The following is a 24,144-nucleotide window of genomic DNA, read 5'->3' on the forward strand; positions in this document are numbered from 1 at the left end:
TCAAACAGATGGAACAACAGCTATTACCTATAAAAGATGGCTTGATTTTTTAAAAATGACTTAATCTTGTAGGTGTCAGGTAATAATCCCAACTTAGCGGGATCAGCTCACACCCACTGGTTGATTGCACAGAAATTAATTCATTTGCTCGACTCTGCTGGAGAAGTAACCAAAATGAAAGACCTGGGAGAACAAATTTTCTTTTCTTCTTTTCTTTTCCTTTTTTTATTTTATTTTTTTTGAGAGAGGGAGAGAGCACACACACACACACGCATGCACGCACGCACAGATGCGCGTGCAGAAGGGAGGGATGGGCAGAGGGAGAAGGAGAATCCCAAGCAGGCTCCATGCTCAGCGCAGAGCCCCACACAGAACTCCACCCCCTGACCCTGAGATCATGACCTGAGCCAAAATCAAGAGTCAGACACTTCACCGACTGAGCCACCCAGGCGCCCCAGAGAACAACTTTTTCTTAAATTTTGCCTATTTCTTTTTTTTTAATTTTATTGTTATCTTAGTCACCATACAGTACATCATCTGTTTTTGATGTAGTGATCCACGATTCATTGTTTTCGTATAACACCCAGTGCTCCATGCAATACGTGCCCTCCCTAATACCCATCACCAGGCTAACCCATCCCTCCACCCCCCTCCCCTCTAAAACCCTCAGTTTGTTTCTCAGAGTCCATAGTCTCTCATGGTTCCTCTCCCCATTCCCCCCCTTCATTTTTCCCTTCCTTCTCCTAATGTCCTCCATGCTATTCCTTATGTTCCACAAATAAGCGAAACCATATGATAACTGACTTTCTCTGCTTGACTTATTTCACTTAGCATATTAAATTATGCCTATTTCAAAGTTCCTCCTTTCATTCTTCTCCAGGGAAGATGCTGAAATTGCTGCACACGCAATAAAATCTTAGATACAGGTGAAAATTTATAGAAGACTCTGTTATTCTGAAATCCAGTTCTGTTACTTCATTTCCATACCTGTTTATCCAAGGTTTAAAAAAAATAGAGCAAAAATTTGCTTTCCTTATGAAAATATTCCGACAATACAAAACTTCCATTGGTGGACTGCTTCCACAAAATAGCATCTTCATCAGCAACCCAATCTTCCAAGCAGGAGTTGAAAAGGACATGAGCATTATCGGAGTTACTATAGAGAAAAAAAAAGATTAATCATTTGGGAACAACGTCACCATCAGTGGTACCCCGGGCTGGCAAGGAGACCCTAAAATGAGCTTTCTCACCCAAACTCAGTTGAAAGTGAGCATCTGTTTGAATGACAGATATAATGACCACAGGAATAGTCTAGCAGCTTGAAGTGCTAACAAATTCTTCTTCCTGCATTATAATGCCAGACTTTAAACATCGACCTCTAAGTCTCTTCGTAATAAAAGTTACATTATTGTACATTACATTACAAACTTTAACAATAACATTTCTGCTTTAGTCGTGTGTCTCAGATGGTGCGTTTTGGCTTCGGCCAAACACCGATTGATGTTAGCTTGGCCATTTTGCAAGCATCATCTCCTCAGGAGGTAAATTTTTAAAACCTTGCTTATCTGAAAATGTCCTTATGTGAGCCTCATGCTTGACAGTTTGGCCTAATGTAAAATTCCAGGTTGGACATCGCTTTCCCACAGAATACATTGGAAAGCAATGATCCATATGTTCTCTCTTCCAGGGTGACGTTCGGGAAATCCAAACCCATTCCTGATCCTTTTAATATGACTTGTGTACTCTGCCTCTCTTTAGAAGCTCTCCAGGTTTTTTTGTTTGTTTACAATGTTCAGAAATGTCACCGTTTCAGAGAGGTACAAACCCCTTTACAAAAAGAGCAGCAAGATGAGTGGGAGAGGGTGGATGGAAACAGAGGCTGGAGTCAGCCCCATTCTCTTCCACTGACTCCCTCTTGTCACCCAAACAAGTTCTCACCTGCCGGCAGAAAGAGAAACCAGCCCACACCACGCAGCCCGGCTTCCTTGTGCTCACTGGGGAGTGATCTCGGGCAAGCCACCTCAGTTTCTGGGTCTCTGTCTCCTCATCAGTAAAAGGAAATGTTAAAATAAATCCCGCCCAGCCTACCGAAATAACAGGATCTCCTATTATTTTCAGGTGAGGTGTGAAGAACTTGGGAGAGCAGGGACTTGGAATCAGCCAAGCTTGGTTCATGTGGGAGGAATTTTTATTGCAGTAACAGTGGAATCGGTAGTTTTTAAATACTGTGTGTGTGTCTCTCAGTCCCTAGTGTTCTTTTAGTTTCTGAGTGAGCACAGCTTCAAATGACAATTGCCAAGAGGTAGGTTTTCAGCGGGACCACTGGACAGCCCCCTCCCTAGATGGCAGGATTCGAAGGCCCGGACTCCGGACTGCCTGGGGCACTAGTTTTGTCACTTGTAAGTAAAATAAGCTCAGTCTCTCTCAGTTCCAGAGGTCTTGATGTGGAGCTCAGAATTCTGGCCTGGTTTTAGCACAAGCACTATGCTCCCCGGGTTGAGATCAGAGGCCTGTGTCTGTCATTTGGACTGGAAGGGCATGGCCATTACTGGCTTTCGTCGGGATGACAGAGATGACTTTTTCATCTCCCCAGCCGGCCCCTCCTGTCCCCGGTCGCTGCCGCAGCCCCAGCTCAGGCCCACGGTGTGGTGAAGCTTCCTGCCCCCGCCCTGGGTGCATCCTCCGCGCTGGGCAACCTCACCTTCCCAAAGCTCTGGTCTGACCCACCACTCTCTCAGGGTAAACCCCTCAACGGGGGCACCTAACTTATGCCATAACCTTTAGTCTCGCCTGGCGTCAATAGCCCATCACTGTTTTAGTTGAACCTGACCATCCCTGTCATTCCTCATTCCAGGCTTTTAAAAAGAAAAATTAACCAAGTTGTTTCCTTTATTACATATTTTTCTGTCTCGCCACATTTGGAATGTTCGCGTGCTATTTCTATGCTTCTAGTGGTTCCCTTCAAAGTTTACTGTACATATTTAACCAAAAATCTTATGGCTGAGCTTGACCTTCCTCCCCATCCCATTTCTCCCTCTCTGAACTCTCCCAGTGCTGTTCAGAACATTTAACTCCAGGGAAAAACATATTTAGAGTTTATTGATATAGTGACACTTGCTTACTCTTTTTTCTTGCATATCACACCGTCCTGTTGGCATCATTTTCTTCCTTGAAGTTCATTCTTTAGAATAGTTCTCTTGGTGGTAAATGCTCTCAATTTTGCATCCTGTAGATACTTGGCCTTTATTCTGGAACAGCCCTCCCCCCTTTTATTTAAAGATTTTATTTATTTATTTGACAGAGGGAGAGAGACAGCAAGAGAGTGAGCACAAGCCAAGGGAGGAGGGGCAGTGGGAGAGGCAGAAGCAGACTCCCCGCTGAGCAGGGAGCCCGATGCGGGACTCATCCCAGGACCCTGGGATCTTGACCTGAGCCGAAGGCAGAAGCCCAACCAACTGAGCCACCCAGGTGCCCCTGAACAGCTCTTTTGCAGAGGGCACAGATCTAGGTGGACAGCTCTTTTCACTTGACCCAGTATGGTCAGTCTCCTCACTTCCGTTGTTCTGCTGAGAAGTTGGCCTCCTTCCAACTGTCCTTTTCAAGGGATCCGTATTTTCTCTCTGGTGACTTTCAAGGTCTTCTCTCTGTCTTTGATGCCTTGCCATTTCAAAACCGTGTGTTTAGGCATGGATTTGTTTTTAATTTATCCTGCTTCCCATATGTTGCGAGTCCTGGACCTGCGGGTTCATCGGTGTTTTGCATCATTTCTGGGATCTCCTCAATATCGACCGCCTCTGCTCCATTTTATCTTTATTCTCCTTCCAGAACTCCAATCGGGCATAATAGGCCTCATTCTATCTTTGATGCTTTTAACTTCTCTTTCTTTTTCCCCATAATCTTATATTTCTTTGCGGCGCTCTGAATAAATTCTCTTTCAATGTGTCATCTCCTCTTCTGTTTAATTTAGTGAATGTGATTTTCATTGCAGTGGTTACACTTTTTATTTCTAGAATTTCCATGTCTTTGTTATTCAGATCTGCCTGTCATTTTTGTGGCCCTTCTATAGTAAACTTCTCTTTATAATTGCATCCTTGCTGGGGATGAGACAGGAGGAGGGGGTCAAAGAATTTCCATTCACAATGGAAATTTAGAAATCCTCAGAACAAAATGACAGCATAATCACCACATTTTAAAACTTGTGCAATGCAGCATATGTGATGTTTGGAAACTTTTCTACCCGAAACACTTGCCTCAGAAAAGAAGGAAAGCTGAAAATTAATTAGGTGAGGCTCCCCTCCACGAAATTAGCAGAACAGAAAGCCCGAAGAAAATAGAAGGAGGTAAATAAAGATAAGGGTGGAAATTAATGCAATAGGAAACAAAGAAAAAGGGAATGAACAAAGCCCAAAGTTGGTTCTTCTGGAAGCATAATCTATACTCACTGTCTTACACCCACAATTTGGTTTTTACCCCATTATGCTACTGGTATTGCTCCAGTGAAGGAGGTTCTATAATTTCCTATAGGCCAAATCTAAAAGACCTCTTGGTAGTCCTCATCTATTTGGCCTTCTGCTTGGCCATGGTGTTTCTGACTAGTCCCTAAAGTTCAGATCCAACTGTCTGCTCAGTGTCTCCACTCAGGTACATCTAACAGACACTTGGAATTTGGTATGCCCAAACCTGAGCCCCTGAAATCCCTGCCCTGAGCCTTACTCCTCTTGCTATTTCCCCTTTATCGGAAAGGTCAACTCTATTTTTTGTTCCTCAAACTGAAAATACTCCATAAGTCCTCCTCGCTTCCCTCCTTGACCTTTTATGGCCACAATAATCTCTTCAACACACATGTCAGATGATCTGAGTCCCTGTTCAAATCCTCCCGCGGCCTCCCATCACCCTTAGAATACAATCCAAACTCCTCACCTGGCCCCTGCTTGCCTCTCCACCCACCATTCCTCTCATTCACAAAGCTCCTGCCATCTGGTCATCAATCACGTTCCTACCCCAGGGCCTTTGTGCTTGCCGGTTCCCTCTGCCGGGGATACTCTCCCCCCCCCTCCCCCCAGAGCTCCCAGGCTCACTCTGCCACTTCATTCAGGTCTCTGCCCAAATGTCTCCCAACTCAGAGAGAGCTTCTGTAATGCTGTACTTGAAATGGAACACACAGTCCTCCCCTGCGTGCACTGAGCTATGTGTCCCCTGCACCTTATTTTAATTTGTAACACTCACCATCGCCGACATGGCAGTATGTTTGTCCCTTCATTGGCTGGTGTCTTTGGCCCATCCCCACCTAGTGGAATGCATACAAAAGCCTGGGACTTGATCTGTGCTACTCACCACTGTACTCGCAAGGCTAGCACAGTGCCTAGGACACCTTGGAGCTCAATAAATATTTGCTGAATGTATGCATGAACGATTAAGGGAGGGAATAAATAGATTGGGATAGGACAGAGAGACGGTGCAGAATTGGGGGGGGAGGGTTGTTTTTACTCTCTAATGCCTTCTCCTTCAGAAAACCTTCCTGATTCCCAGCTGTGGGGTCTTACCCTCACTGTCCACAGCATGTCATGTCTTTTTACAGTATTTAGTCCACCTTGCAGTCTGGATGTGTTTAGACTGGGATCTTCTTGAGAACGGGGACTGACCTCACTCACCTCCGCACCCCTGGCACCCAGCCCCATCCATGCCATATAACAGATGCTCGCTCAGTGCTTGCTGAGTTGAACAAAACCCATCCTAGCTACACTAACTCTACTTAAAACTGTCTTTTGTCTAATTGTTAGCCGAGTCACCTGCACCAAAACAAGCCAGATCTAAAATTTACTGACAAAAAGACCAGATGGGATAAAGCCCTTTCCAGGGTGATTTTCCTGATTCAGATCATCCTGAGAGCAAAGTAGAAATGACAATATAGTGATAGGTCCTTGAGGCCAGGGACTAAATATAACAATCTTTGTAAACCCTCCACTAACTCAGCACTAATGATTACAAAATGTGCTTTCTAAATAAACAAAGGTTGCATGAATGAATTGGACAAAAGCTTCCTCCTTCCCTCTCTCTGTTTTCTTTCTTTTCTTTTTTTTGTTTTTTTATTTGCAAATTGTCTCCAATGACAGTCTCCAGGTCCCCTTCAAGCTAGATTTAAAAAAAAAAAAAATGTAGCTCCTTTTTAAGTGGAGGCTGTTGGTTCTTAAGCCCAAAGTGTGAGCTAAGGGAAGCTTCACTCGCCCTGTGGCTAAGGGGTGCTGGGTGGCTCTGCCCTTTGCATCTTCTGCTCTTCTGACATTGCTGGGAACCAGATCATCTCTTCTGGCACCTCCTGGCTCCTGGAGGGGCCACAGAGACCCCAGACTCCCTAACTTACTTTGCAGCAGACTGTGCTGGCCGGCGAGCACCTGCCGCGGGCTCTTGAGGGCGCTGGTGGTGGACCTCTCCAGACACTCTCCCCCGGGGCCCCACAAGCCAGGGGAGCTGAGCTGATCTTGACCTGCACTGGGCTGCCGGGGAATGGGGGTGGAGGAAGAAGGAAAAGACTAGAGCAAGGGAGGAGTAACCTGTGCCCTATAAATCACAGGTATTTGCCAAGTGGAAAAATACCCAACCCTCAGAATGTTTCATTTTACATTTCTTAGAAACATTTCATCAGAGGAGTAAAATGAAACCATCCCCTCGGGAGCCAGGTGTGACCTGCTTCCCTCCATCCAGCAGGCACAGCGCGGCCTTCCCCGGGTACCTGGTCGGAAGGGCGCCAGGCCCCGCATGCACGGGGCAAACTGCACGCCCTTGCGTCGCACTGGTGCCCTTTTCGAGGGAATATCCTGGGCATGCCTGGGAGGCCTCGAGCACTCTCCTGTCCTCTGCTCATTCCAGAGCTCTTTGGGGACCGCATGGTGCTCAGCGTGGCTTCCGTGAGGAGCCTGGTCTGGTGCTGCTTCCTCTGGGCCCCAAAGGAGGAGGCTGGCCGGGTGTCTGAGCTCTTGGGTGGGCAGCCCAGAGTGCAGCAGGACTCCCCTCGCCCTGGTCACACGCTTGGACCAGGATGGGGAAGAAGGGCTGCCCCTCCCCCCCACCCAGCTCTGAAGGAAACGGCAGGATCCCTGTAACCTTCCCGGTGGGCACTGGCTCTGGGGGCAGGTTGGCTTCATGCTGTGAGCTAAGGGGGCTGGAGCCGGGCCCACAGGGGGGCTCCATCAGCCATGGTCGAGGTGGTCCTGTTTAGCGGTTAGCAGGATGCGCTCCCATCTCAAAGGACCATGGGGAAGCTACTTAGGCTCTCGGAGCCTCAGTTGCCTCATCGGAACACGGGAGTGACCCTAGTACCTACCTCATGCTTTGTTATGAGGATTACATAAAATAATGCCTGTGATGTGAGTATCGGGGTGCCTGCCATTTCAGAAGGCCTCGGGATACAAGGGTGTAATTGTCAAGCTGAATGGCAGGAGCCTGAGTTACAGAGGGATGTCTAGTCTCCACAGGATGTATGCAGCCACCCTGGCCCGTGGAAGCTACGGCAGCCTGGGAGTCAAGTGGCGGGTCCTTGAGTAAAGCCCGGACGCCTCGGCCTGGCCTTGCGATGCCATGTGGGACAAGCAACTTGATCTTCACGACCACCCTATTAGAGATGTATTATTATCCCATTTTTCACATGAGAAGATGGATCCTTCGGGATGGTAGATCCGTGGCTCGTGGTCACACGGTGTCCTGGGATTTGAACCTCGAGGGTTTGACTTTGACTTTATAGATTATCTGTCTTTTCTGTTGCTGCTTGCCAGCACCCAGATGGCCTTCCAAGTTTTAGGGAATCCTTGAGACATGAGTCTCAGTGGGCAAAGTCTCCTTCTCCCAGCTAGCCAGAGTGAGCAACTGGACCGCCCGCCACTATTTACCCCAAACACAAACTTCAAACCTCGCATGGGGTTGCGAAGCAAGGGGCCACTAAGAACGAGTCGCGGGCTGTGTCTGCCAGGGGGTTCCTGCCCGGGGGTTTCGGTGGCCCGGCTTCCTGACTCCCTGGTTCCCACCCATTGTCCTCGCCTGACCTCCAGCTTTCTGCAGGTGGTCTGAGTCCCCGTGTATCCTTGTCATAAAGCCCTTTCGCTTAAGTGACCAGAGTGGGTTTCTGCTCCTTGCATGGAAGAACACTGACAGACACAGGCCCAAAGCCACATCAGGTGGCTCTTCGAGGACATCTGTCTACCTTGATGAGGAAAAGAAGTGGGGGCTGCGTCGGGCCCTCCATGCAGGGCAGGGGTTTGGTTGGCTGCCTTGGACCTCATCCTTTCTGGCTTGCAGTGCCCTTCACTAAGTGCAGGAGTGGAGGTGTTCCTGCTGGCCCCCGCACCCTGAGCTTCCCTACAGTCAGGAGACGTGGGATTCCGGTAGGGGGGGTTAGGAGCCAGCCCAGGACACCCACCCCCACCGTAAACAGCCCCCTTTACCCATATATAACTCATACTCTTCTGCACGCACAATACCCACTTCCCTCCCTCCTGTCCCCCATCCCCCATGCACACACTGCCTGTGTCCATCCTGGGCTCCTCTGGCCCAGGTTATTTCCCTCCCCTGTCTGCCCATTGAGCAGCCGAGGTCTTCCCTTGCTCTCAGGCTCTCCCGGCACCTCCCGGGGACCCCGGCACGCGCCCCCTTCGTGAGCTCCACGCGTCTCAGCAGCGCTGTGCACACCACCAGCCCAAGTTCCACCCCCCGGCCCAGACTCTCCTGAATTCCAGGCTCACACTGCCCACGTTTATGTTCCCCATGAGCTTCCAGGTCCAGCAGGAACTGCGTGTGCTCAAAGCAAAGGCCTCAGTGCGCCCCTCCCAAATCTTTGTCTTTCCCATTCAGGAAGTGGTAACCCCAGCCTGCCGGGTGCTTGGGTCACACACCTGGGCACCGACCGACCTTGAGTTCTCTCTTCCGTTCACGGTCATCACCAACCAGTGAACGAGTCAGGTTGGCTTTAGCTTCAGAAGACTGACAAAATCATTGCCCTCACTACTGGTCTTGAGTCACCATCATTCCTCACCTGGATTATTTCAGTAGACTCTTCACTGGCCCCCACCAACGGGTTCTCTACGCAGACCCTTCAAAACCACAGAGCCATCCCATCTCCCTCGATCAGTCACCCAGGTGACTGTGAGTCATCGCGCAGGTCTCAAGTGTCGGGCCAGGTACCTGTCGGGTCAGCCCCCAGCTCGCTGCCACAGGGCAGTGTGCTGACCGCCCAGGAGCCCCACCTCCGAGGCCTGGTGGCTGGAAAAGGCACTCTCCTCTTTGCCTCCGTGTCTTAAATATGACCTTCCCTTTTCCTAGGTTGCCTTTCCCTGTTTGCTGCAGCCGGACTTAGACCACAACCAACGAGCTTCTCATTCCCCCAGCTTCAGTCTAACGCCTTCTCTCTGTGAGCTCAGACCTCCTCCTTGCTTAGGAAAACTCACTTCCCCCACTTCGCCGACGGCGGGGGGACGGGGGGGCTCCCTCACAGTCAGGGCACATTGTCTCATTGGGTCGCTGTCCTAGCCTCCTGTGCCCGGCCCCTGGCAGTGCTCTCTTCCCAGCTCCGGTGGCATTTGGTACACAGCTTTGCTAGAAAGCATGCTCTTCGGCTTGCGGGTCCACCCTCTTCTAGCCCAGCGGATCCACACCTGCCAGAGTTGGTGCTGGATCTCCAGCGCCAGGCACAGTTCTTGGCACATGGATGCTCAAGAAATGTTTCAGGAAAAAGTAATTCCGAAAGGACTTAAGCGGAGTTGTATAAATAAGAAACACGGTGAGCAATTATCATTTGATTTATAAAATGCCATTAGGTATACCAGTCCGCAAAGTGTCCCATGTGAGCTAAAATCGTTTGTAGGGTTCGAATTAGAATTTGTCTAGGCCTCTCTTCTGACTAGAGGTATTTTTCATCTTCTAATAACTCGTACCTATTAGTTCAAAGCCTTTAAAGGAAGGGAGGCGTCATATTTGGAGGGGAATGTTAAAGTGTTTTTCAGGCGACGTCCGTCTTCCACTCGGCAAACATTCCGTGGGGGACTTGGTTTCAGTGGCGCATGAGCTCCGGGGCAGGCGGGACCGGGTGTCGAGGCCGCTGGAGGTCCCAGCGAGTCCTTGGTCTCACTCTGCCCCGCAGCCCGGAGCTGGGGCATCCTCCGTTAGCCAACGTTAGGGTGTACTGAAAAAGCACGAGGTTTCCCTGCAGCTCTAGCCTGCCACGCTTCAACCGGCTGAAGGCGAATGAACAAGGAAATCGAGACGACCGCCCTCTAGTGGCGAGCATTTCCGGCTTCCTACCGCGGAACGGTTTCAAAACACCCTGCCCACGCTCATTCATCTTGGAGTCATCCAAAGTTTTGATGAGTATTTTCGAAAGGTATTTCCAGGGGAGTCCCTTAACCACTTCCTAAATACATTCTTTTTTTGTCTCTCCTTGCAGATGGCTGAACCCAGGCTTTCAGAAGGGAGAGCCACTGCCGGGACCCTCGGTGGGGGGGAGGGGGGGAGGGGGGTGTCCCTGTGGACCTACCCTGTGCGGTGGGCCGTGCAGTCTCGGGGCCTGAAAAGGACTGCTGGAGAGGATGGTTTTATGGGTCTCTGTGAAGTGGGTATCTTTTCTCAAGTTCAAGGCTAGTCTTCCCGCCTTTGGAAATTATACCCCCTGGCTTCTTCAGCTATCTTTGCCATATCAGATAGCTCCTTTCCCCCTTATCTTCAAACTCACTTCAGTTCCAATGTCAGCGACCTGAAGAATCGCTCTTGACTACCCTCTCTCCTCCTAGCCCATCCTCCTAAGCTTGATTACGTACTCCTCCTACTATAGAGAACACACAATGCTTTCCTCTATTAGAGCATTTGTCACAATATTAAGCAGGCCAAGTCCCTCCCTAGATGAGGGTGGAGATTCTATTTTGATTTATGTATCTTTGAAGATTTTTAGAGCTCTGGAAACAGTGGGTAGAAGTTCGATAAATGTGTGTGGAATATAATAACCATACTAATTATCTTATGCATCACATTCACATTTTCTAGTCCAGCTTCTTTCTGCTCCCTTCCAGCTCCATCTGGGCGGCAGTTATAGCAAGGGCAGGAGAAGCTGGGAGGGAACGACTCGATCTGGAGTGGTGTGCAGAAAACATGCCCTTGGGCATTGTTAGAGATAGAAGCCACCTCAGTGGCAAATGAATAGGAAAGGTGAACAGGGCTAGCTTGAGGTTTTGGTTGTGGTTGGGACAAGCCACAGGTTGGCACATTGGCCAGAAATGTCCCAGGGAGATAGATCCAGGGAATGACACGGCCATACTAGAGCTTGCCACACATCCCTGGAGGGCTGGAAGGCTGCGCACAAAAGCAGGACAGTGCACACATTCAGGGGAGACCAGAGGGAGCCCTGGACATTCATACACATTCCTGGCTGAGTGTGAGGCCTTGCATACAGGCAAAACACACACAGGAGGGCCCAGGGTAAAAAGCTAGGGAAGACTTGTCAACTGCCTGAACACTGAAATGTGTCCCCCAACCTACACACAGATCCAGTGGCAAAGGGTGGAAGCCCTTACTGGCTAAAGGTATTTGAGTACAACTTTTGTTGTACAAATTACTGACTGATCTCCAAGCTATGCTGACACAGGGTTGGCTCCAGGAAGCCAGATCTAAAAATACAAACAAGATTTAGGGGCACCTAGGGTACTCAGTCGGTGAAGCGTCTGCCTTCGGCTCAGGTCATGGTCCTGGGATGGAGCCCTGGTCGTCAGGCTCCTTGCTCCGCAGGGAGTCTGCTTCCCCTTCTCCCTCTCAAATAAATAAAAAATCTTTTAAAAAATAATAAAAAAATAAAAATATAAACAAGATTTAAAAATACAAAACTAAGCAGAAACATCAGTGGCCAGGAAAGATAATCTCCACACAATTAGTCCAAGGAAATCACTAAACAAATAAAAAACAGCTGTAGCAACAACCACCTCCTCTTTGGGTGGAGAACAAATCAGAATCCAGAATTGCTACAAAAATATATTACCTAAAATGTCCATTTCTCTCTCTCTCTCTCTCTTTTTTTTTAGGATTTTATTTATTTATTTGAGAGAGAGAGAGAGGAGAGAGGTAGGGGGGAGGAGCAGAGCAGGAGGGACAAGCCAGCTTCAGGCTGAGTGCGGAGCCTGATGCGGGGATCGATCCCACGGCCCTGAGATCAGGACCTGAGCTGAAATCAAGAGTTGGATGCTTAACTGACTGAGCCACCCAGGCGCCCCTAAAATGTCCATTTTTCAATAAAAAATTAATAGATATGCAAACAAACTTAAGAGTAAACTGTTATCAGGGAGTCAATAAATACTACCACTGCCCTTGACCACTCCCCCCCATACCAGCAGCACCCCTTCTCCCCCACAGTTAGGACAACCAAACACGTCTTCCGACATTGCCAAAGGTCTCCTGGGGGACGTAGGGCAAAACCACCCTGAGCTGAGAACCACTGCCCTAAAGCAACAGTAATCAACATAATGTGGTACTGACACAAGGAAAGACAATCAAAGATTAATGGAACAGCATTAAGAAGCCGGTAGTAAAATCTTACATTTATGATCCATTGATATTTCACAAAGGTGTCAAAGCAATTTAATAGGGAAAGAGCAGTCTTTTCAATAAATAGTACTAGCATAACTACTCACATGCAACAATGACTTTAGACCCTTACCATACATACATGAGAAATTAACTCAAAATGGATCTTGGACCTAAATGTCAGAGCTAAAATTATAAAACTTTTACAAGAAAACATAAGTCTAAAGTTTCTGTAACCTTGGATTAGGCAAGAAAAGGACAATCCAAAGAAGCAAATATTGATAAACTGCCCATTATCAAAATAAAAATATTTTGTATTTCAAAATAAACCATTAAAAACGAAAAGACAAACCACAATGTTAAATAAATACAGAATATGTAAAGAACTCTAACAGCTCAATAAGACAAACAATACTATTTTTTAAATGGGCAAAATATTTGAACAAAATTTTACAAAAGATAGAGGAATGGCTAATAGCATATATATTCAATCACTAGTCACTAGGGAAATGCAAATTAAAACTACACTGGGATACAACTTCACACCCACTAAAATGGCTATTAAAAATGAGAGAGAATAGCAAGTGTTGGTGGGGATGTGGAGAAGCTGGTACTCTCACCCTTGTGCAGAGCTGGTGGGAATGTAGAAACAGTTTGGAACACAATATAGTAGTTCCTTAAAGAGTTATACATAACTTTACCATATTACCCAGCAATTCCACTCCTAAGTATGTAACCTAGAGAAATGAAAACAGGGGCACCTGGGTGGCTCAGTCATTAAGCATCAACTCAGGTCATGGTCCCAGGGTCCTGGGATCGAGTCCCACATCATGCTCCCCGCTCAGCGGGAAGCCTGCTTCTCCCTCTCCCACTCCCCCTGCTTGTGTTCCCTCTCGCTGTGTCTCTCTCTGTCAAATAAATAAAATCTTAAAAAAAAGAGAGAGAGAAATGAAAACATATGTGCACACAAAGACTTGTCTGCAAATGTTCATAACAGCATTATTCACAATAGCCAAAAAGTGGAGACAATCCAAATGTTCATCAGTTGGTGTGTGGATAAACAAACTATGATATATCCATACAATGAAGTATTTCCAGCAACAAAAAGGAACACTCCTGATACTTGCTACAGCATAAAGCTTGAAAACGTTACGCTAGGTTAAAGAAGCCAGAGGCAAAAGACCACATGTGAATGATGCCATGTGTATGTGTCCAGAAAAGGCAAATCTATAAGTAGATTAGTGGTTGTCGGAAGCCAGGATAGGAACGAAGATTGACTGCATGTGGGCATGCTGGGTCTTTGTGGATAAGAGTGTTGTATGCCCTATAAGCTCACTCAGCATCCACTAGTTCCCACTTGCAGTGGGAAAGCCTGATGTAAATCACACCTCAAGAAAGCTGTTATTTTTTTAAACAAACAAATATCAAAAAATTAATTCTTATATCCTTACCCCACAAAGATAACGGCCATTTTTAATCTACATTTTTTGCTGTGTGTTTTAGCAAAAAAAAAATGATTTCTATAGTTTTTAAACTGCTTGGTTAAAGGGGTGCCTGGGTGGCTCAGCCGTTAAGCGACTGCCTTCAGCTCAGGTCATGATCCCAGAGTCCTGGGATCAAGCCCCGCATTGGGCTCCCTGCTCGGCAGGAAGCCTGCTTCTCCCTCTCCCACTCCCCCTGCTTGTGGTCCCTCTCTCACTGTGTCTCTCTCTCTCTCTGTCAAAATAAATAAAATCTTAAAAAAAAAAAAACCTGCTTGGTTAAAATAAACTGCTTGGTTCATATATATTATGAGCATACTTGTTTGTTGTTAAATTTTTTGTAACAAAACTGCACAAGTCTTATTTCATAGAATCATGAATGACAAAACTGGAAAACCATCTTAAAGATTACCTAATGCCTTCATTTTACCCCTTTTGATTTCAATTTCCTTATGTATAAGGAGGTAGAACTAGATGGTTTTCTTGGCTCTTTTCTGACCTAACTGCCCTTCCCCCTTTTTCTTTTTTTCCTTAAGTAGGCTCCATGCCCTGCAGGGAGTACGATGCTACAATGCAAAGCTTGAACTCATGACCCTGAGATCAAGACCTGAGCTGAGATCAAGAGTCGGACGCTTAACCAACGGAGCCACCCAGGCACCCATGCCCTTCCCCTCTTTATTAAAAAAATTTTTCTATTCCTTTAGAAATGATTACTCTGATCTGCCAATAAATAATTAGAAACAGTAACAGAACTTGTGAGCTCATTTCAGGCCGGGAGCATGGATTTTTCTCAAATGAAAATTCTCCTGAAAATCCTTTATTATTCTCTTTTTACCAACAAGAAAATGGTGATTTTCTTGGGGTTAAGAAATTGAAATTTTTTCTTGGAGGGGAAAGGGAGAACGAGTTTAACGGTTACAGAGATGCACTGAAAGTGATGAGCAAGTTTTAGAAATAGTGATGATGCTTACACAACATCATTAAGGTAACTATTAATGCCAAGGCACTGTACCCTTAACACTGGTTAAAATAGCACATTTTAAATTTATCACAAAATTTTTTAAAATTGTGTTAGGTCAGCCAATGAGGTGCAGTTTCATCTTACACATTATGCCAATTCCATCTCAGTAAAGCTTTTAAAAAAAGCATATGGGTTCCATGCTTCCTTAAAAACAGCTTTACTGAGATAGAATTGGCATAAGCGGGTGCAAACTTAAGCTGCATATGATTTGATATACGGTATATATTGTGCAATGATCAGCACAATAAACTTAGTTAACATACCCATCCTCTTACATACTTTTTGTGTGTGATGAGAACATTAAAACCTACTTTCTCAGCAAGTTTCAAGTATGTAATACAGACCTGTCAACTGTAGTCACCATCTGTACATTACATCCCCAGAACTTACTCATCTTATAGAGGTTTGTGCCCTGTGGCCAGCATTTCCATCCCTCCACCCTCCAGTAATCACCAATCTATGATGTTTCTGTGATGAACCCATTCTCTTAACGTGAATGCTATTTGCATGTTGACAATCTTTTGTAACCCAATAAAATAACGATGGAAATTGCAGGTATCTGGCAGACAGAGGCCCAGGTTTTATCAAATCGGAGTCACCCAGAGATCCTTATTCTTTTATCTGGTCCTGTTTTCATTGTTCTTGAAAACGTAAGTCCACAATGAATTTTGATACACCCACAAGGTAAATTTCCTTGTTTAAAATTTTGATCAAGTTGAAATCCACTGTGCTGGGAAGAATGAGACGCTGGTTGTAAATTAGCTGTTGCTTCAGGTTTTACCACTATCTTATTTGATGCCACATGGGCTCAAGGTTTTAAAAATCCTATGTCTTGGGATGCCTGGGTGGCTCAGTTGGTTAAGCGACTACCTTCGGCTCAGGTCATGATCCTGGAGTCCCTGGATCGAGTCCCGCATCGGGCTCCCTGCTGAGCAAGGAGTCTGCTTCTCCCTCTGACCCTCCCCTCTCTCATGTGCGTGCTCTCTCCCACTCATTCTCTCTCTCAAATAAATAAAATCTAAAAAAATAAAAAATAAAAATCCTATGTCTTTACAGTATTGATAGATTAAACCACTATCTATAGTCTAGCTAATCCTATTCCTCAGGCCCCCAAAGCCCATCTTTGCTCAAGAATCAGGTCAGATTTTAATGTGACAGAATGAGATCCAGTGATTAAGGCAGGATTTAAGCTCAATGACCTCAGAGGTTGGACTGGGTCTTAGAGGTACCAGGCACAGTAACACTGTTAAGATTGTCACATAGGTCTATAGTTAGTTTTCTCAAAATCAGATGGGATAAAAATTACCCTTTACAGGGGCGCCTGGGTGGCTCAGTTGGTTGAGCATCTGACTCTTGATTTCGGCTCAGATCGATCTCAGAATCCTGAGATTGAGCCCCGCACTGGGCTCCACACTCAGAGGGGAGTCTGCTTGAGATTCTCGTTCTTTCCTTCGGCCCCTCCCCTCCGCGTGCGCTCTCTCTCCAAAATAAATCTTTAAAAAAAAATAAACCAGTAAGTGTAAAGATTAGCTGAATCAAGAGAAATACTCTCTGAAGGTAGGAGACTGAAGACTATCAGTTATAAAAAAAGCCAAAGTTGTCATGTAAGTAGGAAGATTGAACTCTGTTGCCATCAGTGGGTACAAATGAAGGATAAACAAAGACTTTCACTTAAGGAACATCTTTATTTGATCTTTAATATACAATATTACCTTTAATTTATAAAAATTACATATGGAGGACATGACTGGAAATCAGTTCAAGAGCGGCCAGTGGGTACCGATCTAGGAGGTTATACTTACCCCACTTACTAGTTTAGGGAAAAATTTTATCAGTGAATTTGAGACCAGTGAGATTGAGGAATGGCATTTCAATTTCCAAGTCTAGTAATTAAAACGGGGGATACCTTATTTAATTAATCCAACAAAAACTAATTTGTTTTCTAAGAAATAATTTTTCTCAAGAGCGAGCTGAACTTATCTCCACGGAATGTCCTGGTAAGCAATTTGCCATAGAATTCTGTAGCATTCAATAGCAGCAAGACGTTTGCGATTAAAATCTTGTGCATATTAACATGTATAGATGTGGGTTTCTGTGTTTGTGTGCTCACACTTACACTCACACCGAACTGAAGCCCTCTGCATATGCTGGACCTAGAAAGGCAGCTCATTTACAGGGCTCCCCTCCTCTAGAATTTCCAAAAAGAATGAAATGCCTATTTGATACACTTCTTAGTGAAAAATCTCTCTCAGTCACGAGGACTGGTACACTGCAACGTATATACTAGTAATATGGTGTCGTGTAACTTTGAGTAATTTCACCAGTGCTGCTGGGCTCAAGCAAAGTTTAGAAGAGATTAGCTGTTCAACAGTGAAAATATAAGGCTGACGTTGAGAGGTGCTTTAATTTAAATATGATGCATATTGACATTCTGAAATAATGCGATGGACTTGTAAAGGAATTGAGGCAAGTTATGCAGGAAGAGAAAAGGGAACTCTCCTTTTGGATGTATCTTTTCTCTGCACTCAGATTTAGGCTGTTCTCGAGGTAACAGAGGCAGGACCATTCTGCAGTCTGAAAAAGGAATAGTGGCTGCCAAGTGGCAAATGAGGCACATACCCCATTTTCTGTTGCTTCAAGTTTTTCAAGAGATTGGTTTTGGCAGCATGAAGGTTAGAGATTCTATCATATTCTCGTTGTAGGGATCTGAGAGTACTCAAGTGGAAGAGTTTTGCAGCTCCAGCAAGCCAGAGTCCCGGTCCAAAGATCAACGAGCAGGCAGAACCTGGAGAGACTCAATATTTTGACACCACAGAGACCTTCCTTTTTATATGGGGAGTCTGGAATTGTGGCATTAAATGACAAGGCAAGGAAGCTGGCTGAGAGAATACCCCCCAGACAACAATAACAACAACAAATAATGCCACTTTCATGACAGTTGTATCAGATTGGAACCTGAACAGACTCCAGAAGAGTAGATCTATTTTCAAGACAACAAAATATATAGCTTTAGGTTACACAAATCCATACAATCATACATACACACCATCTTTTTGCTTTGAAAATGAATTACGTAACTCAAACACAGAGAAAAGATGCTGATCAGAGATTACATAAGGGTCTTACAGAAATTAAACTTGCGATAAAAGGTTAACAACTATGACCCATGGGCCAAATCCAGCTCTCCATGCTTTTGTAAATAAAGTTTTATTGGAACACAGCCACACCCCTTCATTTACATATCGCCTATGCCAGCTTTCATGGTCCAATGGCAGAACTGAGTAATAGAGATAGGACACTGTATGATGCACAAAGCCTAAAATATTTATTATCTGGCCCTTTACAGAAAAGCTTGCTGACCCATTACAGATCAAAGAATGTTTCCATCATGATCTGAAGGAGCTGAAGTAACAGAAAATCATCTTCACCTGTGTTCTTGAACCAGAAAAGTACATTAAAATATCTCCAGATCATATTTGGCTAACTCAACCATTCTGCTTACAATCCGTGTAGACAGAACTAGTTAACAACTGTGTTTGTGTTTGTTAACAAACACAGACGATATTAAAAATCTCTGTGAATAATTGTATTTATGTATATATCTACGTAGAGAACAGATAAGGTATGAGCTAGCCAATTTGAAGGTAAGGAGACCTAAAGAAAAATAAGAACTCAAAATACGATTACTAGAAACTTGTTATTTGGAACTTAGAAATATTTTAGTATATTTTTCTTTATATTTAACAGCATGGGACCATGAGCAGGACCCTTAGCAGAGCAAGAACAATTTACAACTGCAGATCTTACCCATGACTTACATGACAAAATTTTTTGAATATAAAATAACCAGCATTTCTATAAAACACTAATTTTTAATTATATAATTAAAGTGATATAGCAAAAGAATGTTTTTATTTCTAAAGTAAATATTTTAGTCAAAGTGGCATCAGAAGTCAAGTATTTCTTTGACATTTTCCAAGAGACTTTAGTTATTAACTACAATTATAGCTGTTAGTATTATATAGTAACACATTGCTTAAAATATATTATAAACCATTTCTTTTCCTCTTTAATTTAAATGAAATATAAAATTAAGGATTTTGTAACATAATTCATACTGGAAAATATTTAAAATGGTATGAATTACTCTTACACAGAAAATGCCACTGGAATCACAAATGTTCTAATGCTTGAGAGTGCATGCCTAGCACAATGCTCGCTCGGCACATATTAGGGACTCCATGTTTGTTCACTCATTCTCTCATTCACTCGTGCATTCATTCACAGAAATCCAGGCAGAAGGAGAAACTGCATAACGAGAATGGCAAGCACAATCTTTTATCAACAAATCTGTAGCTCGGACAAAGACTTTGGCAAAGGAGAGTGGAGATGAGAAGCCAATGGTCACGGTTCCAAACTGCTTGGTTACGATCTACCAAGGGCAGCCCAGGGGTGCCTTAGCTGACGTCACAGAGAATGAGGGTCAACATCCACAAGAGGAACACATTCCTCCAATATCCAGGCTTCACTCTTACATATGAACATCTGCTCAAAGACGGGTGTAAGTGGGTGTCAGATACAAACAGCACATACATGCAACCCACCAGAAAACAAGAACCCTCTGACTGGGGTCTTGTTTTTCTGCAAAGATGACTTTTTGGTTAGGGCCGCATTCGCTTGGCTTTAACAACTTCAGACCGGTTTCAACAAAAAAGTGTGATTCTAAAATTCTAAGAGAGAAATGTAGAAGGTAGAGGGGTGTTCAACATCTCTATTTTTCTTTTCTTTTATGTACCAACTGATCTATCTACTCAGCACATTTGTGCCAAATGCACAAAGTGAGGTGTCAGCTCTCTGATGAGGCACCTGGAAAGGAGCATCTCTAGGTTCTTTGTGAAGATCTTATACGTGAAATGAGTATTTTAACCTGAGTAATAGGTCTACAAAATGCAAAGGATGGTAAGGGACAGAAGAAAGTAAATACTCTTGGAAACTAAGTAAATATGGGATAAGGACTGATCCTAGAGGAAATAATTTTAAAAATCTGTAAAAACAAAACAAAACCTGACACTGGCAAGTCATTTGTAGCTGACTTTAATTGCCTTTGGTATTCAGAGAAAAAAAACAATGGAAGCATTGTGATAAGCACTAGTCTTCTTTCATCACAGGGAAGGGAGTGGGTGGTGAAGACGACCCTTCCTCTGCCCGTCAGATTCTTCGCTTGTGTGAGAACTGGCCATGCTCGGACATCTCTCTGCCTCCTCTTAAGTCCCAGTCAGCCCAGAGATAGAAACCGAGCACTTGTGGGTGGGGGCTCTGTCTTCTCCTTCCTTGAGAGGCTCCTGGGAGACCAAGAAGGCCCCTTTACTCTGTACTCTTCTGAACAAAGTGCGCATGGGCGCACGGCCAGCTACCCAGTGGCTCTTTGCTACCTCAAGTTGTTCACACTTTTTAGTGACTCGTAAGTGGGCTTGCACTATTTTTAGGAGGAAGGCTAACATGTTTTTGAGAACAAAATACTCTTCCTTTCTCAAGTTAGTTATCTATCCTTCTCATTTAAAAATTTTTATTTTTCAAGTAGTAAAAGATATTACAATTTCAAAATGTGTGCTAAAATTTATCTCTCTTAAAAACTTAAATAATGCACTGGCTCCACATTCTTATTTTCTAGGTATACTGAAAACGCTGGGGATCATTTGCTAAATTGTGAGGACTATCTGACTCTTGGTGGCGTAAGATGATAACCCGTAGAAAATATTTAATTGTATTAATTTATTAAATCTTTTCTCCAATTTAAATCTACTACATGCTAAAAGGTTAAACAGAAAAGCTATCAAAATAAGAAAATATGCCTTCAGAATCCAAGGTGGGCTTCTTCTCCAAACACTGTTCACAAAATCTTCAAATTCACAGTAAATATCAGACTAATTACACTGCTCCCAACTTTTACTGTCAATGGAAGCTGTTTGTATTAAATGTAAAGAAGAAAAAGTGTCTTGCACTGTGATGTGAATTTAAGGGACAGAAAATTTATAAGCATATTTATCTTACAATACAGTTCTTGATAAAATTTAAGTTCTTCCCCCCAAATATAAAGAAATAGTAATTTCTTTAAAAATAAATATCACTGTAAAATCTACTGATGGTAAGAGAAACTCCCTTAGATATATCCCAAATTTAGTTAATATGACTAATTATACATTTTTTTTTTGCTAAAAATTATTTTGAAGCTGTTCTTTGGATTTCTATAAATACCCTTGCAGAAAATAAAAGCTGAATTTTATTTTTTACATAAAATATTTGTGAAAAGTTCACTCATCTGATGAGATAATAAATAAAGGATCCCCTGTTCCCATTCCGGATAGAATGTTTAAGCAAGTTTCACTGTATTTTGTTTTTTGATTTAATAGGCTGTAAAAGAAATTTGGGTAAATTCAGAGCTGCATAATAGTATAGTGAATTTTACCAAGCTACAGAAAGTCGTAAGTTGAGGGATTTTACTAAATTTATAACAAGGTTAAAGTGGATAAAATTCACTTGGTAGATTCGCTGGTTTGGAAAAAAAAAATCTCCTCCCAACAAAACCAAGGCTTTCTCTTAGAACAGGTTTCAAGGCGACAAACTGCAGCGTTTCCCCCACTTTTGGTCATGCTACCACACTAGACTGATCAACATGCACAAAATCCCAAACCCAGGCTCATAAGTAGTGGTTATGATAAATAGCAGTTTCAATGATTCCATATGGAGACAAAGACTTGAAGAGTATTCTTTGTGAGATCATGCCCCCAGAGAAAATTAAATTTAACCAAGAAATTTCAATGGAATACACTGGGATCTGAAATGGTTGCCAGTCTGGTCATCCAATGGGGAACTAGAAACTGAGACAGAGACAGGTACTTGGGTTTCTTTTTCCAGTCTTCATTGCTCTTGATGCAGTTCCACTGTTCTTTTGTTTTAGTTCCTTCCATTATTAAAAATGGAGAAAAGGGGGCGAAACGATAAGTAAATATTTGATTTGAAAGCTGCTCCGCTTTGGAAGGAACACATATATAATTGGTTCCAAAGGCCATCTCTCACTCCCACAAGGTGCTCCACATTCTTGGCTTATTCTTAGGCAGTCTAGACTCCAGATTCCAGGACTCTAAAAACAATATAGTAGTAACAGGCAAAATTTCCCATGTGACCATCTCTTTAGGAATCCAAGCATACCAGGTCTTTGTCTTACATAATACCAGAATATATTTTGGTCAGGTATAAAATGGAATCATTTCAAAGTTGAGATATCTACAGGTTGAAAAGTCCTGTGGGGCATAGTCCTGTTTCACCCTGCCATGGTGACTTATGAGGTCCAGGTTTCCCAAAGCCCCCTCTCCAGACTAATTTCTGTAGTAGTCCATGTAAACAAAACACAGGTGAGAATGGTCTTTCTGGAGCTGCTTTCATCGAACAGCAGGATTTCCTGAAAGTGTGGTGTTGGCTAAATGTAACACGGGCAGAGGATGAGCCTCTGTATTGAATACCCAGTGGTCTAAAGGTAAAAGGTCATCACTGGAGAACAGCAGATACAAATATCTGAAAATAAAAGGGAGAGAAATGAGCTTCAGTTAGAATTCAACAAGATCAAGTGATCTAGTCACAGTGGCAGAGGAAACCAATAACCTACTTTAAACAGCTTTGATGAAAAACACATCACAGAATGAAACTCACTCACACGATCTAAAACATAATAACGTGTTCTAGAATAGTGCAGTGCATAAGAAAATCCAGGGAGATGCACAACTAGACTTCTGATGTAAGAGAGTTAACAAAGTCCGCATACCTGTTGGAAGCACACAGGACAAGGCTGTAAAATGGCATAAAACAAACCACTTCATGATTTTTCACATTCTTTTAAAAGTCACATATAAGATCAATCATCTATTTTGGCAGCTTACAGAGCTCAGAGTACAAGTACGAATTGATTAATTCACATTTATTAACAGACGCTGAAGGAAATAACTAGTATATTATCTGGACCTAGCAAGGACTTTTATATACCAATACTTGAGTAGTTTTTGCAGTTCTTCCAGCAGGTAATGCCAACTGTTTAATGAAGGTTTCAGAAACACTATGGATTAACAGGAGGTCTAAGAATTTCATGACTGCTCTCCATAGGTAACAGCATTGTTTATATGAAGGCAAGGATTCCCGACCTCTCCATGGGCACTGCAAGCCAAGGTGGTCACTCAGAAATCAACAGTGACAGAGTTGACACAAACAGTAACTGTGACCTATAATGTTGGGCATATTCCAATCTAAATTCTATAAAGCAGTCTTCAAGGTGAGCATAAGAAAACCAACTCCAGAGAATCAGGAAATCTGGGTTCTAACTCTTCATTAGGATTTGGTGAAGAACTCCTTTACAGTGACTTTGCTGAAATTTCTTTATCTTAAAAATAGGCACATTAATATCTTTTCTGATTACCATTACAGTTCTTAGATGAGCAAGTAAAAACAGACAGTCCTGAGGTAAATGGGGACTGCCTGTTAACGTTATAACTGGTAAAGCTGGAATGGAGAGTAACAGGGCTTCCAACCTCACTCCCTGACCCTAGACCTTGAGACCTGCTTGACTCGAAATTTATCCACCACGTCACGGGCAGAGAAGTTGGAACTGAAAAAACAGACTTGGCTGGATATCAGCAAGAGACTGCTGGGTCTGCTTACTGTAGGGAGACCAGAAGCACAAGCTCCTGGAGTTCTGGGTACAAATGTGTCCAAAAGCACTATGTTCTGTGCAATCCCATGTCTCTTGGTTAAATGTGGCCTGATGGATCAAGCTTGCTCTAATTTCATCACTTCTTGAGAGAGAAGTGAGTGAAGGAACAGTGAGAGAAAATTCAAGAGTTTCCCACAAAATGATTCCTTTCTGTGGGGGATGCTATGGAAGTACTTGATGTAAACACAAACATTACAAAAATCAAGAAAATAATGAATGTGGAAGTTTCAGATAACAAAAAGGAACATTAGTTTTAGGTTTTTTAGGAATATTATTTTTAAACCATTTTTAAAAAGGATCCTAATTAAGGGTGCCTGGGTGGCTCAGTCAGTTGA

At 43.7% G+C, this 24,144-nt stretch overlaps 1 protein-coding gene across 4 annotated transcripts in view; it reads right to left on the reverse strand.

Moving 5' to 3' along the window:
- Positions 1-987: 987 nt before the first annotated feature.
- The window catches only part of MAN1A2 (mannosidase alpha class 1A member 2), a 217,410-nt gene continuing 194,253 nt past the window's right edge, over positions 988-24,144 (reverse strand). For 2 of the 4 annotated variants that reach the window (XM_054512663.2, XM_054512662.2), the window contains exon 13: positions 988-1,156. In XM_054512663.2, the coding sequence (XP_054368638.1) occupies positions 1,003-1,156 (154 nt within the window). In that variant the 3' untranslated portion in view covers positions 988-1,002. Of the gene's footprint in view, positions 1,157-17,587; positions 22,624-24,144 lie in introns of those variants that run through there. The other 2 variants (XM_064588567.1, XM_045896861.3) reach the window with 1 other exon arrangement.

Source organism: Mirounga angustirostris, unplaced genomic scaffold, assembly GCF_029215605.1.
Source record: "Mirounga angustirostris isolate CCGP_5_RB_7025 unplaced genomic scaffold, mMirAng1.0.hap1 SCAF_4, whole genome shotgun sequence".
Lineage (NCBI taxonomy): Eukaryota > Metazoa > Chordata > Mammalia > Carnivora > Phocidae > Mirounga > Mirounga angustirostris.